The following is a 20,589-nucleotide window of genomic DNA, read 5'->3' as shown; positions in this document are numbered from 1 at the left end:
TTATTTCTAATCTACTTCTTACTTCCTATAAAAAATAATTTTATTTAAAGCAGTTTCAGTAACCCAAGGTAGAAAGAGATGCAGAGCACAGGTGACAAGTCTTGCACACATTGCAGTGCAAAAGCTAGAAGTATGGAATTTGATTAGCAGAATCTTGTCTGAAAGCCAAAAATGGCAACAGAAGTTAGACAAAGTAAAATTAACCCGTGACACTGTACAACCTTTCAAAATCTACAGTAAGTAACTGAAGAATTACTGTGATAAAACCATTTCCTGAAAAGCCTTCGAACACTGTCAATCTCTGTCAACACCATGTCCAGAAATGCCTACTGGAGTGCTCTCTCCCTCCTCCCTCACAGTGCCACTGGGCTAAAGAAATGTTTCCCTCCCACTGCCTTGACCACGCATATGTTGAAAGATGCCAAAGATTCTGCTAACTCATCTACTTAGCTATACCTACAGCAATAAGATGTAGAGGGTCACCATTCCTAACTCGGTAGCTGCCATCAACCTGGACCAACTCTTACTGCACTTACCCCAGCACTCGCACTCATTAGAATTCCTGTAAAAGCAATAGGCTCTTTCTGAAGAAGCCTTCATCAGATGAAAGGAAGCATCTCTTCTTTATCAAAATCCCTAAGATAATCAACTTTGTCACAGGTGACCTCCATATCTAAATCTCATTTGGTCAAGAATGAAATTAGGCCCCAACCTGAAACAGATAATTAATGCTTGCTAAAACAAGTCTTCTCATCCACTTCTTGAATGGGCAGGTGAAGACTGCTGGGAATTAAAAATGGGAAGGGAGCCCTTGCTTTGACCATTTTGTAGTACAGAACATATAACCCTCCCCAGCTCTAAAGAATATATATAGTCAGACTAAATCATACACTTAGTCTACTCTGCTGGCACTGGAAAGAAGACAGAAGCCACTGATTAAAAAAAAAAAATTAAGCAGCAAAAGAGACCAGAGTGTACTATCCAAGCCATAATAACCAAAGCCACTTCTCATGCATTTCTTTAATTTAGCTCCTGGCTAACAGTTTCCCATCTGCCATCCCCATAACCTCAAAGAAGAAAAAAGAGAAGGCCTTAAGTGAGCCATAATGTATTTTCCTCCTGAGGCCCCCAGCACTTCTTCCTCAAATAAAGGAGAGAACAGAGAAGCATTTCTAGCCCACAGATGAAAATTTTAACTTCATCCATTGTAAAAATGAAATACAGAGAAGAGAGTAATATTAAAAGCTAGTCTCTGGTGTTTTATTTTAGTGTTATTCACTTCCTTTTATCCTTATTCTAGAAAAGGGAAAGGGAAGAGAAGAGTGTTGTTCATGAATTTGACAGCACTTCATATACAATCAATTTCATTCTTTTCTTGCAATTCTTGATTCACAAAGCAGCATTATGGCATCATTCCTGTGCATTAGTTTGTAAAGGAAAAGACTGAAGACACAGTTTGTTCCTTGCCTATGGCTTCAAGAATGACACATTTCTCAATAACAGAAGCTGAGCAGAAAATAAAATTGAAGTGGTAGTAGACATAGGAAAACTCAGTAAGGAATAGCATCATCAGTGTAAGCATACTATGCTTACATTGAGGACCTACAGGCACTTTTATGGATAATCTGAGGTACATATATACAGAAGTAGGTGTGGTTTGCATAGGAAGAGCCACGTAACTATTCAGTTACTCAATTTCACCATTCCAAAGGTTTTTTTTGTTGTTGTTTTTATGTTTTATGCAGAAAAAGAAATGTTTGGAAGTTAGTCATATCAGCTTTGATACCACCACGTTACAGATTAGGTTAACTGATGCACCTCCTACTGATACTCATTTTCTCTATAACAAACTATCTATGCTTTTTTTCCACCATGTTAATTTCAGTTCCCTCATTTTCTTAAGCATCTATGTATATTCTTAATAACTTGTTTGTTCTCATTTTAACATTCATTTCCTACCTGCTTTACCTCTTCTCTCTCAAAAAAAGACAGAAGAACATGTATCTATACATCTTTATGTCTTTTTTCTGACCATCTCATAACTCCACCTCTCTTCCCTCATCTATTTTATGACTCTCTATATAGGAAGAGCTATCCTCTCATAAAATAAGGGAGTTCTGCAAATGTTCCTTGCTTCTGAAAGAAAAGTTTCCAGGAAAATAGTTTTTATTAACATTTCCTCCCCCAGAGTAACTCCATGGTATGTTCTTCTGCCATACACTAATTAAGAAGCAGCAGGGAACAGCTTCCTTGTGAATAACTGACAGACAACTTATTTACTGCAAGACTAGAGATAACCACTATGTTATAATTCATCTCACCAACGGCGAATTTCAGAAAAAAAGCAATAAGGCAGTATGTGAAAAAGAAAAAGCCTTGTCATAATGGCATACCAGAACAGAGAGCTAGCAGTACATTCACATACTCTTCTGTAACTCATCTTCATGTTTCCTCTTCTCACATGAGACAGTGCTGGTCATCCATACCAGCATATGGACCCCTTCAAATCCCATTTTCATGCAGCCCAACCCACAGCTGTACATGAGATTTTGTTTGCTAGAATTTACTGAATTGCCAAAGTTCACGTGAATTGAAAGAGAAAGAAACTCTTGCCTATATCTGAATCTTGGATTTCTTCTTTTTTTTTCTGAAAAAGTGAAAATTTTATTTTGAAATGAATGTATAGATCACTCTGTATGACAAAATGCTTTCCTTCCACAGAATTTGTGTTTAAATGACAGCCAGTGATACAGTGCTGTGTGTTTTACACAAGGTGACAAGTAATAGCAATCTGCAGATTTTCTGAACTTCCAAAAAAAGAGAGTTTTCCAGTTCCTAATTCTTGCTGTAGATCCTAACCACATTTTGATGCCATATTGACATCTCCCTTCCCTGTTCGCATAATTCCACTGCTAGCAGCATACACTGATAGGACCCCAGCTGCACTCACAGCATCCACCTCTGGCCAACTTATCTCACCTCTGGCCAGTTCATCTTAGACTGCTTATACCTGAACTTTTAATTATTAAATGCCACCACTCCTTCTGTGCACAAACCGAATGATCTAATTGACCTAACATTTCAAAATGAATTCTAACAATACTTCTGGGAGCTCAATAAGTATCAGCAGAATATCTGTGCTGCTTGGCAAGTTAGTGATAAATTCCTACCCGTTTCTATTTCCTAAGAAATAAATTTAGTCTTTAACACATTTCTGCCCACAATGTACTACCTCGCAAGAACTTGAGATAAGAATTTCACTTCAAGTCTATATTTTTTTAATTACTCAGATAGCATTGTTTGAAATCAATCTATGAAACAATGTACATTTTCAGATAAAATTGTAACTACGCTGTAGTGCAGAATGAAAAACATATTGTAGCTATAGGTGGTTGAGTTAGAACTGGGAGTATCACATCAGCATAAGGAAACGTGATGCTGTCACTAAGCTGTATAACAGTTCCTAATACAATGCCATTGTTTTCCCAACCTGGAAGGCTTGTAGAGAGCCAATTCTTTCACTATTTTGGATCTTTACTTTGCAGCAGAGAAACATCTCCATAAATAGCCAGCTTTGTACACCAATTAAAAAAAAAAAAACCACAAAACAAAAGAACTGTATCTTGCTAGGCTCCACACTAACGTGCACTGCATTCCTAAAATCACACCTCAGCTATCTGGCCCAGTCACAAAGCACTTCTTGGCTCATTTTTTAAGTATACCCAGCAATCTGCAGCACATACACCACAAAGAAAATTTAAATGAAATGCGAGAAATAGACAAACACTGCAGTTGCCTTCTGAATCAGTTGATAGTAGTGCTGTTTTGGGACAAACGGATTTTGGAATCAACTCCAGAGTCTTAGGTTTTGGGTTAGATGTAAAAGGTGTGATATGACTCACAAAAATAACGTGTTCAAGTGAGAATTGCTTGGCCCCCCACTCAGCTGTTCACCTGCATCACGTTCTCCAAGGAGCATTCTCAACTTCCCATTGCTTGATTAACCACAGAGAGCACAACTGTACCCAAAAAGGCAGCGGAGGCAAAGAACACTACTGCTCAGACCAACTAGCACAACCGAGTGAACTGCACAAAGCTCTCTTCACATATAAGCAACAGTAAAAATACTACAACAAGCGTACATTGCATGGAGGTGATTTTCAGTGCTCTTTCAGCACATAAAAAAAGAAATCTGTCTTTTACTGACATATACATTCCTTCTTACAGGGAGCACCAATGAAGCCAGCACAAAGCAGAACACTGCAGCCACAGTGCTCTGACACATCAGACTCGTATTACCTAAAACAAATATCGGTCAAAATAGAGATAACGTTTAGACATTTGCTTTAAAGTGTAGCATCCTTTCCACCTGCCACTGTAGGCCGCAGAAGATACACTCTAGTTAACATATTACTGACAGGATGATGAGAAAGCTCCTGTCAGACACTGGCCAGCTGGGTGTTTGAGACAAAACGCACAGCCCCAGCTGACTAGTTAGAGAAAGGCTGGTGAGGTACAATTACAGAGGCATATGACAAGCTTTCATGCTTGAGTGACTTGAGAACCGATGACATGGCTTTAAACAGCAATCCTTCCTACCTCTGGTCACAAAACAGCAATAAGTCAACTGATGCACTGTTGTAAAATCATGATTTATTCCTTTGCTTTGAATACATGAGAGTATGGTATGATGTTCTGGTAGACTACCACAGCAGGTGCACTTGGGGCCTCAACATCTAGGGCCTGCCTCCAGCATGCATAAAATCAATGTTGTAGTTCAGCCTTTCTGGAAAAGCCTTCCCCAGCACTTTAATAATTTATAGTGAGATTAAATTAAAAACTTATTTGTACTGAAACTCTCACAGCTCCATGCACCTAACAAGAATACATGTAGATGTTGTGAGGAGCGAGGAAACAGTGCTGTGCAAGAATATACGGTATGGCATCTAGGAAACATCTTCCTTTTACAGTTAAAATGAAACAACAGTCGCACCGCAAATAAATCAATTCCTTTGTTTCATTCATTCTTTCGTATGTTTCAAAGCAGATAATTTGTTTCTCTTCCTGAGTTTACCGTTCAAAAGCCAGAAATGGCAATTTTTGCTGCAAATGTATCTTACAGAGCATAATCCTCAGGCTAGCTGAATCTGTCTTACTCTAACACTGAGCCTAAAGCAAGCTGTGAGGTTGGTGATAATCACATTACTAAAGGGGCTGGAAAGTCAAGCTCATAAAAGAACCAACACTTAGGTCAAATAATGACCCAGAAGCTATTACAGGAAGGAGCAGTGGGAAGTTTCCACTTCTACGTTTGTAGTAATTGGTATGGCAAGTAGACAAATATCTCCATCAAAGGAGTATTTAAAAGGATATACAGAGTTTAAAGACAGATGCAATAACTACATGGCAATTGTAAGTATGGAATGCTTACAAAAGAACAAACGCTTAGCTGAAATAAAATATAAGCTGACAATTGAATCAAAGCCTCTTAGATAAATTGGTAATTATCTTTTTTTAAAAATTTAAATTACTATTCAATAACTAAATGCAAGAAACTTTTTTTCTTTATTTCCCTTTTCCACTGAAGTATACCTTTTTAAAAAAGCATCCTTGCATCCTTCTTTTTCCCTTTTGTCTTTTCCCAGGACTGATCCTATACTTGAAGTAACGAAAGCATGAAATTCACAGGGCAACAATGCTAAAATTACAGAGTAGTCCTCTACCCCTCTCCCTACACTTCTCTCCTCCCCTCAACAAGGATGAGGAAAAACTAAGCATGGCCTTGAATTATGCCTTTCTCTTTATCAGTCCCTGTTCTGAGATAGCGAACCAAAGCAAAAGTGATAACTGGAGGTGACATCACAACCCAAACCCCATGAACTGACATAAACACTTGGTATTCAGTTAACCTCAGAGATAAGGCACAACTCCCTTAACAGAAAGTTGCACTTAGCAAAGATCATTCTTTCAAAACGAGTGCTATATATATCAAGCTGTATTTCAGGAATATTGAAGTGCAACTCTCACAGCACAACAATCTGCTGCATAGAGCTCATACACATGCCATTTGCTTACCTGTACTGTATAAGGCATTCCAACATTTTAAAGAAGAAACGTGTAAAAAATATTGAATGATTCTTAGCTATTCAACTGAATTCTTCCAGGAGATCCTGAGAAGTGCTTTATTTGATTTTTAAATTCTACTGTTCTGTAAGGAAGGAAGCCTAGCGTCACTCCTGTTCTGTTTATGAAAATGCTAAGCAGATTCTCTCTGAAACTCCTGATAAGCCAGCACTACTCACTTGTTTTATTATATCTCACTTCTGTAAGAAAAATTTTGCCTAGTCCTGTATTGAAAATGCTACACAATGTAGCAGCAATTTCATTTAAATTCAACTTACATAATATTAGAAGACTGGAAAAAATAACCAGAATGAAGTCATTTGGAATCTGAAAGTGGAAATAAGGTGGTGTACATGAACACAGTGTAATTCTGGTACTATTTCTCCTGTTGTCACATCACAGGAACAGAGGCCAGCCGAGATGTTGAGCTGAACAACAATATGCCTTAAAAAGATCCAAATGTAGGCTGAGAGTACAACTGCAAATCCTGCGAGGCACATTGACACATGCCCACCTGCAGGACCCTCTTCCAAAGGCACAGAGCTGCCATCATGATTCCTATTTTCTCACTGCCGGAGCAGTAAAAGGGATTTGGCTGAAGCATCGTTACAGTTGAGGGTATTTTTTTTTATGGCATATTTTTTTCTTTCATTTTTCATACCAAGATGTGTCCCAAACTGGCAAAAAAATAATAAAACAAATCAATTGCATGTTTCCTTTTACTGCATTGCCTGAACTTGTACCAAGTCAGGTTCTTTGAAGAGGCTTTCCCTTGAAATTCTTGATGCCCACTAGGGTCACCTTATTACTCTACTGCAATGCCCAATTCTTCTCGTGACCAGTTCCACAGAAAATAATAGAAAGAATATGGAAATTTCATAAGATAGAGTAAAATCTTTGGTGCCTAAAAGATATATCACAGTACGTTAATTTAAAGACTGAATATATTCATTCACTACTCATTTTGCAAGTTTTACAGTTGTTCATTTGGCTTCTGATTATATGACCTCATGTTTCTTTCATTCCCTAATTAATAGACTTAATTATTTCCACATTCCGCAAATTATCATTAATGTAGTATGTATTTTATATATAGCATATACTGTATATATTTGTTTATGGATTATGTATACTGTATATAGCATGTGTACTATATATTTAGATATACACAATGTTAAGAATCACAGTGAATATAATATATAAATTTATTTATGTATATATGTGTTAATCAATTGCTAATATCTAGAATTGTAAAAACTGTCAGCCTTTCATGATGGTTCTTAATCCTCTGTTGAGTTTACTTTGGACTCAAAAGAAGTTAAAGGCTTTTAATCCACTATTTACAGTCCAACATTTCTCACTCCTTATACACATACATTTACTGGAAATCAGCATCCACATGTCTTGGAAAATACAAATTTTTAATAGTATGCCCAAACTTGTGTGTATACGTTGAAAATAATTGTTCACTTATTGGGTAGCAGAATTAGTAGCGTTTAGAAATAGAACTTTGGTCTCCCACAATAGAAACAACATAAAACAACGTGTTTTATGGATACTTTTGAAAAACATAAGGTATTTTTAAGGACTGATCTTAACAAGCCAAATAATTTGTGTAGCAAATAAAACCAATGACAAAAGTAGCTTATAAAGCAACAGTCTCATAGTAACGCGAAATTAATATTTGGTATATATTCAAAATACAGGGGATTTTAAAGCCTCATTAAATTCTGAAAATATTAGAACAAAATTAACACCTGAATATTTATATGTAGTTTCAAAATGAAATGCAACATTCTTTTATTAAGCAGTCTACACAGGTAAAAGGAAAGAAAAAAACATCTAATGTGGCAGTAGTCTAAATCCTTTATTAATAATAAAATGCTATTTTGAGTTGTATGCTATTATAAGTCTGAAGAGCTGCTCCAAATCAGAGCTATTACAGTATGCACTCCCAAGCCATTCTAAGAAAGATGAATCTACCTATTACCAGGTTAGGATAGCAGCTATTATTGTGGCCCCTTGATTTCTTTCAAGTAGCTCCAATGGAATAAGCCACAAGTGAATAATAAAGATCTTATAATAGCCCTTAAGAATTCTTTTTAGGCTAGAAGGCACAGAAATGAGCTCAGGAGAGTTAAAGAACTCTCATCTACTGATAAGGAAAATAATTAACCTGACTTAATGTATCTGAGTAGGCCTTATATAAATCAGACTTTTGTACTTCAAGAGCCAGACTAAAACCATATATCAGAAAAGTATGTAGATATTGTCTTATAAGTACACATGGAACATATCTAAAACCACAAAGGTCTGTAGGTCATTTTGTGAAACGTTCAATATATTCTACTGAAAAGGAGACGTGTGAAGTACTTACAGTGCTTAGTTTGCTCGAGGTAATAATGATTCTTCTCTCATGCAACATACTGGCATAAAGTTGCAGCATGTTGTTCACATCCACAGCAACAAAATACTCAGTGAGGTTTCTCTGTTTAAATAAATAGGATGTTAACAATATAGTGCCAATGGTAGCTAAGAAAAACATTAATACACTGTATACCAGAAAATTTGACCAATTAATTGGTAGAAAAAAAATATTAAGGAAATCTACATTAAAATGCATATGCTCTAAAAATAGAAATAGAATTTTAAGGCTAGTGATGATCTAGCTTTGGAACAAGCTATTACTTTGATGATTTGAAGATTATTTGATAATGCTTCTGAAATTAGAGTTGTCCACTTTCTGAATCTAAACAACCGAAAAATATAGCACATCAATAGCAATGTATGCTAGCAACTGTAACTTCCAGCCAGGAACGGAACTCCCAGCACCACAGTAACTGCTCTGCCATAGTTATGACAATAAAACCACAACATTTTGCCAGTCTTTCCCAAGGTGAGCACATGTTATTCTACTTCAAGGAAAACAAACCAGCTTGTTGGGAAGAAAAACGCGCAAAAACAGCCAGCTGTAGTAGAAGGTTGTGAGTGTACCTCTATGGGATTTAACAAAAAATAAAGCCACCAGTACACTTTATTCATAGGTCAGATTATATAAAAGTGGGGGAACTGGAAAAAAAAAAAAAAAAAAAAGGGTGTGTGTGTCAGGTGTGTGGGTCTCTGTGTTCCAGATTAACTTAATATTTCTGTGAGGCACAGAACCACAGAAATACAGGTTCTGAATTAGTCTGAAGACCACCCGCAAAAACACATAGAAAAACACCAAACACAACTATTGGAGAATAGGTACAAAAATATACCAGTTCACCTCACAACATACAAAGTATACATCTGATTTCCTAACTTCACATGTCCATTACCACACCTGCAACCAGAACCTCCATTGACCTCTCAGAAACAGCATACCCCACAGGAGCCCACCATTGGCATGTACCAGCCCAAGGACAGGAGCCGGAGCAGTGAAACTCAGCTTACACTAGCTGTGGGGTCAGCAGAGACAGCAAGGGCTTTTATCCCAGAAAGACAGTGAGGGCATGACAAAAGAATGAAGGCCTGAGGGCAGCACATGCTCCTGAGGCTCAGAACTGTGACATGGCCGCCACCAACAATGCAGGGAATGCTGTGTGATCCAGAGCCACTGCTGAGCAGCTGCTGCTCCAGTTTCTTGTAGGCCATAACTAGGGAAACCTAACCTGAGGGAAAACCTGGATGGTGACCAGGAGATTCAATTCCTTTTCAGATACATTTCAATATTAAATGAGAATTTCTTAGAAGAAATGACAGATGATCCAATGAATTAAACAGTTTTATGTAAACTCGTAAATGTATTATTAATTCAAAGACACAGAGCATGGAGTTACTCTGGGTCCATCCTGCATAGGTATTTGGAAGCTGAATTGAGAGTGTTAAGGGCCACAAATGCAGCATTTAGAAAGATTCTGGTCCTCCAAGCATCCCCTTTAATGGGTTGTCAGAAGCTGATGTGCAAAGGTAATTTAAGTCCCCCTTATCTAGGGCAGCCTTTATATTTTAGTTGATAATGACATGCTCATTCTGTTCTGCACATGCCGTGGTAAATAAGTTGGCCATCTTGTGTAGAACAACATTTCTCTGGGAGTCAGTCACAGTTATGTCTGCATTAGAGCTGAAAAGATATTGCTCCAGAAGTTTGTGAAACTTACAGCAAAGAACAAGGAAAAGTCACTGTATTATTGATTTACTATATCTATCTCACCTCTTAACTCCTACATGTTTTATCCTCTGCCATTTTGAGGATACTGGAAGAGGGTGTATTTCATAAACAGAGTTAAAAAAACATTAATAGTATAGAAAGGCACTTTGACAATTACTTTACAGCTTTCCCCAGAATCAGCAGAGCACATCCACAGCAATACCACTGCAAGAACCTCACTCACCCAGAAACTCGAAATGAAACCTCCCCGTTTTCTTCAAGTTGAACATACTAAATATCTCCTAACCTCCAAAGCTATGCTTTAGTAGGAGACCAAAGAATATGTTAAAACAGAAGATTTCTTACAAACAGTGGAATTCAATCTGAAGAGAGAAATATGAAAATAAACATCTAAAAGCTAATCCTTGTCCTGACCAAAGAGCCACTCCCCACCCTGAGCCCTTTCATCTCAATGCAGCAACTTCCTACAGACTTCTGAGTTACCCCAAGACTCCAGCATCTCCCCAGGGTCCCCTGCCACCAGCTCAGGACTGGGCTAAGCCCTGCTAGGAATAACCTCCCACTACCTGCAGGTTTGAACTTCTCAGCCTATGCTTGTGCATAGGCCCCATTGCCTTTCCTCCCCAACCTTTCCTGCATCCCAGAGACAATGTGTCTGTACTGCAGTTTACCCACCACAGCCACCAAAACATCTAACTTTCAGAAGAAAGTCACCATGTGAAAGTGTAAAAATGCAAACCTATAAAGCCTTGTTGAATTCCCAATTTAATGCAGAAATAGAAAGCAGAAAGTTAGGTAACCAATTAAATACCTTCTATCTAAACACATCATCGAGGACGTGATCTGACATTCTGCATTTGTACTGCAGCACTACCAAGAAATCAGCTTCTACAGAACGAAAGCCTTCATTAAAAAATAACAGTAATTATTTCTGGTGTACGGTTACCATCCGTATATGAGCAGGTACAGTATGTTTTCTAAAAGCCTGAAACAACGCCTTCTTAAACAAAAATTAACTGCCTATCTTGATAGCTAAATTTGCAGCTTAGCAAAGCAGCGTTTAAAGGGCAGATATTCAAACAACACTAGCTATGTAAGTAGAATGTTTTGCATATATAACCCCTATAAATGCAAACAAAGTAATTATGAAAAAAAAGGCAGACAGTAATGCTCAAAAAATGTACAATGCTTTAACAATGCATGCAAGAGTAACTTTACTAGCTAAAGGTTATAATAATAGACATCAATCATATTCTAAAAACAGTCACAGAAAAATCCACCTATTGATAAAAGCAGAGTACAGCCCTATTGAAAGAATGAGGCTTATACTTCCAAATTTCTTAAAAAGAAACTGCATACTTACACTTTCAGGGATTGTTGGCAATCCAGTTATATCAGGAGTAATGAAATACAAGTGCTAATCAATGGGAAAAAAAATGAACAATTTATATACACAGCAATCAAAATTATTTTTAAAATATGTCACATTTAGGATTTCCAACCCCATCTTTGTTTAAGCAAATAGCCAGGTTTCCAGTAGGATTCTTACTATTACCAGACAAATAACTACGCAAATCACATCATGAAATCACAATTTCTGGCTTAATACAGCACACAAACCAAGTGAACAAAACACTGTGGTGCTGTTAGAATGAAATTAAGCCAGGTTTAAATGTCTCATGTCAGAGTAGCTTCAGCACTGGTTTTAAAAATTTCAAGCACAAAAATAAATGTTAAAGAACAAAATATAAATTTACAATGAGTAAGGAAAAATCATTTACATGACAATTAATGAGAACGGTAATATTATTGCTTAATATGCAGTCTTGTCTCTTTCCAAACATCTTCAAATCCAAAATGTGCTAACAGAAATCCAAGGTCTGACAGCTCGACATTCCACAATCATTTATGAAAAACATTCACAATTTTATAATCTTATGTTTGAGGCCAGTTAGAATGTAAACATAAAATGCACTAAACTGAAAACAGATGTAGTTTAAATTGTTCTCCTTAATCCAGTGCTTTTAGTAGTCAAATACAGATTTAACTCCATAATCTTAAGATATTTTCCATAATTAGTCTAAGACTTGAAGGACAAAAAACCTTGAAGTAGATATTAAGTAAATGTGATAACCATTGAATTTTTAGCTTTTGCTATTTTAAGGCTTTTTAAATTTTTCTTAAGATCTCTGCTTTTATACTGCATATTTTTTATCATTATTAGCAACACAAAAACAGTTTAAGTCAAACTTGAAAAAGATACAACAGAACAAAAAAAGAAGTCTAAGATAGTGTCTGGTGTTCAAGCAAAAAAATACATTAATACAATATACTCTGTGTAGGAAGCTCTTATTAAACCAGTTTGATACATCGAATAGAAAATTTTCTCCACATATTAGATCAATTGGCAATAGCTCAAGAACAAAAAAAAAACAAAAACCATCACTAACTTTAAAAAAAAAAAAAAAAGGCATCACTGCATTTGCACGAGACATTCCAGGATTTTTTTTTTAAAACATCAACAGGAAAAAAAAAAGTCAAGTCTTTTCTCTAGTCAGGAATAGGAAAATACTCAGATTAATGCAGTACATTCTTAAAGAGAAGAGTACATTCTTAGATGAGAAAATTGTTTTCTGTACTTAATAAGAGTGCAGAAAATTCAACGACACATTTTCTGATTAATGGATTTAATAACTTGGACTAGTAATTATTCATAATTAAGAAGTAAGTAATACTTCACTCACTGAACAAAAAAGGAAGTTAGAGCTACGAGAAGCAAGGATGCATTACTGAAGCCATTAAGAACCATAAAGCAGCAAAAATAACATGGTATGGAGTCCTCGCACATCTTTGAGAACTCCCTTAGGAGGGTGCGTATGACCATGAAAAACATACTAAATTAATAGTTGCTGTCTCGTATAAAGTCTTCTGTAAAAAAGGAAAACTAGAAAACGCAAATTTCGTTAAGTTTAAGTGTTTGATTTTGGTTATACTCTGAAATTAGATTGGTTTAAACAGAAGGTTAATAATGCTCTTTTAGGCTATAGACAAGAGGAGAATTTCCAAAAGGTTAGTATAAATAAGCCTGAAATCAGAAAACATATCCTATAGCAAATAATCACTACTTTAATTACAATAGGTTTTAGATAGTGCCTTTTAAACTCACCGACACAAGGCAAGGCTCTTTTTTCAAAACTTGCTTACTCGCAAAAATCATCTCTTGGTTCTTATGCAATATGAGAGAAAGATTGAATTGATTTTTTTTAGCTTTTCAATAGAGCAAAGATGATTCCAATGCTTCCCATGTCTAAAATGTGTTCTGAGATATGCTTTATTTTGTATGTTTTACCCCCATCTAAATTCATGCTTAGCTAACTTTTCCAACAAAAGAAAAAGCACTTTTGTTGGCCCTCCATGGGTAAAATGGAAGAGACAGAAAGTTTCATAGAATCAAAGATTGCTTGTAACAAGACAGAGGTGCAAGGAGAAAACATGGTCCTTAAATAGATCAAGGCATTTTGGTGTCCTACTTACTGAAATTTACTGTGAAAAACCATGTATCTGGATACTGGCATATTTTATGCATGATTATGTACACGTAATTTGAAGTACCATCATGGTCTGCCATTTAAGCCCCAGTTCAATGTCTAGGAGCCTTACTCTGCATATCTGAGTATTTGGGGAGATGAATCTTTTTAATTCTGCTTCATGAAATTTGATCTAGACTCATCCTGGCACCATGAAAGACAACCTCATGCTGTTATTCCTACAATTATTTTTCAGACTATAGCTTCTTTTAAGTCTATGACCGCTGACTGTTCCACTCTTGCCTATTTACAATACACAAGAAGACAGAAAGAGACACTGATATAAAGATTGACACACAAAGTTAGAGTTGAAAGTGGCCACAAACATTTCCCTACTCCCTGCAGCACTGAGCTTATGAAAATAGATGCCTAAAGATCCAAAACACATTTTGATTCAAGGGAACCTACTCCATCCTGCTTTTCCCTGCCTGAACCCACAGTACTTGCTCATCTGTGCCTGCAGCCAAGCATTTGGCAACCAGCCCACATTTGGATTATCATTGTTCAGCTAAAAAGATAACAAAACTCTTTCATGGAACAAACTACTGGGAACAAGAGACAGCTGAGAAAAAATAAATTCAAACGTCAACTAATATTGAAATAAAACCAGCAAGCATCAACTTAATTGCAAGCAATTTGTCATCCCAATGTTGCTGGTTGTATCCTCCACTCCAAAGTTCACCACAACATTCATTTGAGATAGGAAAGCTCTGTACAAGATGAAACACAGCACTGACAGCAAAGCTTTCCAGGAAACAAAAGGAAAAAAAAATCTTAAAAATTTATGTCCTACTGAAGCACAGGAGGATTTTTAAAAGATGTTACTAAGTGTTTTACGATTTCTAAATTAGAATTGGTTATAACACTGCAGTCAGCAACAGTAAAATATTATTCCATATACCAGAGGGTACTACTGTAGGTTCATATAATATAATATTATGTCATTCTGAACAAATGATTTTAATTTCTGTTACATACTGAAAAATAACATTTGTTATAAGGACAAAACAAACAAATATACATATGCACATACATGCACAAATACATTGAAAGAAATCAAACTGTAGCCTCAAAAAACAGCTCTACTTTCTGGTGAGAAACACCATGCAAGACTGCAAGGCCTTCAAGACACAGTGGATTATTATTGTTTGAAGAATGAAAATACTAGGGCTCTATAGACAATTGAAAAAAGTGTAAAATTATCTGCAAGAAAGAGCTAGAAACACAAAGTAGTAGTTCTAGCAGTACTAGATCCCAGGATCCACCTCAGTTTCCTTTTTCATTCACAGAGAAAAATCCAATTTGTTTCTTTTTGACTGACTTTAAGAGAACAACTCCAGATAGAGAGAAACTATTCTGTGCAGAAAAAAAAATATCAAAGCTTAAAAAGATTATCCAAGCCAGTTAATGATGGAAAGCCATCTAAGATTAAAGTTTACAAAAGGATTCTTTTAACCATAATTAGGCATTTTGGATTAGGCAATAGAATTAGGAATAATGCAGAGAATACTTACCACACTTAAACTGACCAAAGCATTTGCCTTTGGCACAGGATGGCTATACAAAGATTTTAACAAATCCTTTGAGTCATTTTCCTAAAGGGAATATTTTTTAAAAGTTATTAATCATTACATAAAAGAATTATTACAATTTACTACATGTCAAACAACTTATATCATACACATACATATTTAGTGAGAAAGACAATTGCAGTTTCCCATGAAGTAATTAAATATAATTTAAATATGAGTCAAGCCAACTTCATTTATGTTAGAAAAATTCTTATATTTTTTCCCCATATACTCCATAAATTAGTTACATTATTTGCAACTGAAAATAGCATTAAAATGGATATTTCGACTTCCTAGAAGAGTTAGCCATGGTATTCGTCTAACAAAAAAACTTTGTTAAATGTGCAGCTATGCTTGAATTGTACACTCTTGGTCACACAGTGCCTGGGAAAGCATGACAGCCTCCTCAGTAGCATATATGGCATGAAGCAGTACAATGAAGCACATACTTCCACACACTGCTAAAACTTTCTGATCATCAATACTGAGATTCTCAGTATACAGCACAACAAGCCTAATCTAGCAACTTAAAGCGATTGTACAATGCCAAAACCACTGAACAGTGGAGAAGAAGCAGAGGAGAAAATGATTCCCATCTTCCTATTGAGGTCAAATACCTCCCCAATAACCATTTTACTGCTATAGTGAAATAAGAGCCAAATACAAAGCTCAGTTTAAAGATTCAGACTACTAGTGATGAAACTACACATACAGAATACATTTAACTAATCCAACATCTAGAATAATGTTTCTATTTATTACATGAAGTCCATTTACTGTAGTGCATAATAACTGCTTAATAAATAGTTCATCTATTTTTTAAACATCAGCTTTTCCAATCAGCATATGGCCATCCATTGATGTCTTTTTTAAATTTCCATCTAGTAGTCTAATGCAGTTAAATCAGAAAGACATGGCTACAGTGTTCTCCATAAAAACAGATGCCACTACTTCCTTCCCTGTATAATCCTGGAATATGTTTAATTGCTCATGAATATGCAAACTAAACTATCATGATTCTTCACCAAATGTTGCAAGCAATTTTGTCTTGCTAGTTGAGATGACAGAATTACGAGAGGTAGTTTTTAGTTAATGTGAAGGGTGAAACAGTACATCATATTTTATGCAGTTCTGAAAAAAAGTGTTTGTAACTGATAATCAGATAGTTCCAGAAATCTACAGTTTACAATCAATGCATCATAGAGTTCTCCAGTGATGTAACACTTTGCTCACACTTCACCCAGGACTTGTTTATACCAAGACTGACACTTCAGAAAGGTAGATTCTCAGCAGCTTTCTAAGATTCATGTGATATTCAAGTGATAGTTGTGGCCCGACATTCACATTGATTGAACTCCAGTATAACAAGTTGAATGACTTTTACTTGCACTAAATTTTACTTAAAATTAAACAGTGAAGAATCACTTTATGGCAATTGAAATAGTGACCATTATTCGGTACTGTTACTGCTGCAAAATCTTTCACACAAAGAAGTAGACTATGTAAAATGTAAAATTACCTGCTCTTTAGCCAAATAATCTGCCAGAGTATTTAAAAGCTTATAGTATACTTCAAACCAGGGTAGGTAACTAAAAAGGGAGAGGAAAGAAAGAAACATTAAGATATCAGTGTACTTTTTCACTGTTTATGAAACCTACCATAAAATGACTAGTACATTTTTGCGTTTTTACGTGTAAATAAAATGCTTATAAACCTGTTCCTCACAAACTTCAGTTTAATGGTACATCACTGATAGGTTGTAGCAAAGCTCTACTCCTTTACAATCTATCTACTAACCAAACCTATTTGGTAAGACTTGGATTTTGCTTTATTATAAAGCTGACACCTCAGTACTTCAGATCTATTATGTATACCAATTCACTTTACACAGTAAGGTGGAAATCTACTTTAAGTCCCACGTACACGTAGATTAGCTTATAATGTTCTTGCTTCTCATTACGCTAAATGCATCCCAAAAAAATCACTTTAAACACTGTCAAACAGCTTTAAATCACAGTCCCATTATCTATTAAAGCTTTCAGTAGTTGTGTTGGTAATTTTACTTGCTATTTTGACATTCTACACTCTGCTGTGCCTGGGCAGACTGCCACAAACCATCTACCTAGGCAGAGCCAGTACCCCATATCAGGCAAGTCGTGCATCGCTACAGAATATCACAGATGCCACATATATCCAAGAATACATGAAGTCTTCCCTCTATGAAGCCATTTCTATACATAGTAGCAATTTCTATAAACAGCTGAGCATTTACTGATACTGCAAGCACAATAATACCACTATTTCAAAGGCTCCTACCATAAGTCTGCAACCCGTATTTGTGCAATATTTCATTAGTTAAATAGAATCCAAGATAAATGTGACATAACTGAAGGGTATGAGAAGAGAAGCTCAGTGTCATTATTGCCTTTTTTTTTTGTCATCTATTTACAGATTATTTACCTTAACTTTGACATCAGACCTTTCCATAGTCTCTATTTAAGCTTATGATACAGATGCAATATGTAGTTTACCAGACATTACAAATATAAATTATTCCTTACTTACAAATTAGACACCTTCTAATTTCTTTGAGTTTTTTCCACAAATAAAAAACACATTACTAAAACAAAAAGCATGATTAATATGGCTTGATCATATTTTCATGTGGGACAGGAAGTAAAGACTGAAAGATTTTTATTTCATTTTATACCTAAGCTTTCTCTAACGCGGAAGTGGAAGCCACCAGGGGAAATCTCAGATGTTTCAGAAGCCAAGGCTACTTTTGTCCAGTGAGCAGAGCAAGGGGTTACACTTCCTTTGCAATAGCTCCATTCTCAGTAAGCAGCTGGTAAGGCTTTAGAAATAGACTCCAGTTCTTAGAGCGAAGAACAAGCGTACACAACCGCACCTCCATATTACCACTCACTGCTTCTGGGCCTGAACATTGTGCATCCTTGTTGCAGTAGCTCCTAAACCTACTGGTTTTGAAGTTTTATTCCATTTGGAACTCCTGACCTATGACCTTCTGAAATCACATTTCCCTCATCCTGGACATGAAAACAAAACTACAAAACTGCTGGGCACAACCACCAGGGTCCTTGCAGACATCGCAGCCAGCAAACTGCTCTGCCGGCCCCCAGCTGCAGCAGAGATCAGAGCATGGCTCAACCACTTCATCCAAGTCAAACTACAAGGTGCAAATTGCAAAAAACCTTTATAAGCATAGATACAGGAATAGTTTACATCATTTAAACCCTTCCAGTGTTTTGCCACCACCTGAGCAGTAGCAGGCTATATCATCCAAGCATATCATTTTTTTTGTTATTGTAGAATATTCTAAAATCTTATCTGATTGGTTGTTTTTCATAACGAACATTTATGACCAGTGTGCTATAAATGTTAATATTTTATTGAAGTAGGAACAATATTTCTGTCATGTATCTATGATCTCGGCTCCCCTCTTATTGCAAAAACTAAAATTTAGTTTTTGAATAGATACATGAGGCCAATTTCATTACTTGAAATTAATGAACCCGAGCACAAAACCGGGGAAGGGTAAGGCATGCTGACCCAAGTACTCTTACATGAGCTTTCTCTCTTAGCAAGATGAGGGAGATGATGCACATTCAAATCTACACATAATCACAGACACATACATTGTAAAAAAACCAGACTGTTTGCACATAGTTTAAAAATACCAACTTCCTTCTGATGTGAAAAACGAGATAAAAAATTGCTTTAAACCTTTAAGTACCGTAGATACTATGTTAATATAATCTCAGCATGCTACTTAAACTTGAAAATTTAAGACAAATCAAAACATCGACAGCATGAAAGCGAAGACCATCAAGATCTGATTTCATCAAATAAAAAGAACATAGATTCTCAAATGAGATTACTGATTTCTCATTGCTCTTTAATTGTACACATTGCCTTCACAGACAGCACGTTACAACTAATACTCCTTTGAGAAACGAATGTACAAGACAAACATATGAAAACCTCCAACTCCTATAAAGTTGCCTTCACACAACAAAGAAGAATATCAAAATACGCACATGACTGTTTTAAAAGATACCTATTTCCTGTTTTAGAATACAGTGGTCTTTAAGAGTACAGCCACTGCCTGTCATGAAAACACAAGCACGAGATATTTCATGGCTAATTAGAAACATACTTAGCATTTTCTTTTAATCCAAATGAGCCACAAGACAGGAGCTCAGACTTTACCCAAAGTCGTGCATAACCCTTGTTGCAGTAAGTAGACTTCCACCTCACTTGTGCTTCTGCTATAACTCTGATAAAACTTTTACATTCATGAGTCAAAGGTTAAATAAAGGAAAGGAAATGTTTTCTGTCAAATAGTCAGGTAACCACTAACAGTCTTGAACTATCAGCAGGAATCTAACTTCTAGTAATCAAATAAAACTAAGGAAACTGCCTTTCCGTAGCTAAATGTCTAATGTCTAGGGGCTACTTTTCTGTCTGGAAAATTGACACAAAATGTGTAAAATTGAAACATTCTGCTTCTAAGGGATTTGCCTAAAGGAAGAGAGAGAAAGCTTCAAGAATGGCCTCAACTGAAGAACTACAAAGAGTTACCACATAAACCTGTCTTCCTTATTATAGCATTTCATTTGGAAACATAGGTGACAATTTTACAGTCGTAAAAATTAATGAAATCTAAGACTGAAAATTTTAATGATGCATTTTGCATTTCTCTAGGTACATAAGGTCAACTTCACATTCAACAGTTTCAAGATTTTTAACAAAGAAAAGATCAGTCAAGTTACATAAATTACATATTAAAACCATGCAAGTAATTCAAAATCAGTTCACTGTAAAGTCAAAGCATTATTCCTACTACAAACAGCAGAGACATAAATAGCAGATACTTAATTATTTTGGGTATTGTTTCTATATAAAATTTCTATTGCGCCACTTCAATTCTGAGCTGCCAAAATTAACATATGGAAAACTGAACAAGAAGAAAACATCCAGTATGGTGTATGAGAACAAAAATACATTACAATACTCCTGTTGTGGTACCCAAGTTCTTAGGGGCTACATGAGCTCAGTGGCTTGTGGAGAAGGAAGTGACACAGCAGGACTCACACCCAGAGCTTCACACAAAGTAGCCTCGTCATTTAAAAAT

At 36.0% G+C, this 20,589-nt stretch overlaps 1 protein-coding gene across 3 annotated transcripts in view; it reads right to left on the bottom strand.

Moving 5' to 3' along the window:
• DENND1B (DENN domain containing 1B) overlaps positions 1–20,589 on the bottom strand; it is a gene marked incomplete at both ends in the record, with an annotated part of 137,111 nt that overhangs the window by 57,938 nt on the left and 58,584 nt on the right. For 2 of the 3 annotated variants that reach the window (XM_079536254.1, XM_079536255.1), the window contains 5 exons: positions 8,501–8,611; positions 11,640–11,693; positions 13,443–13,502; positions 15,378–15,458; positions 16,954–17,023. In XM_079536254.1, coding sequence (XP_079392380.1) covers positions 8,501–8,611; positions 11,640–11,693; positions 13,443–13,502; positions 15,378–15,458; positions 16,954–17,023 — 376 coding nt within the window. The remainder of the gene's footprint in view (positions 1–8,500; positions 8,612–11,639; positions 11,694–13,442; positions 13,503–15,377; positions 15,459–16,953; positions 17,024–20,589) is intronic. The other variant, XM_079536256.1, reaches the window with a different exon arrangement.

Source organism: Tetrao urogallus, assembly GCF_951394365.1.
Source record: "Tetrao urogallus genome assembly, chromosome: 5".
Lineage (NCBI taxonomy): Eukaryota > Metazoa > Chordata > Aves > Galliformes > Phasianidae > Tetrao > Tetrao urogallus.
The sequence above is the reverse complement of the archived record's forward strand: the minus strand, read 5'-3'. Positions and strand labels throughout refer to the sequence as shown.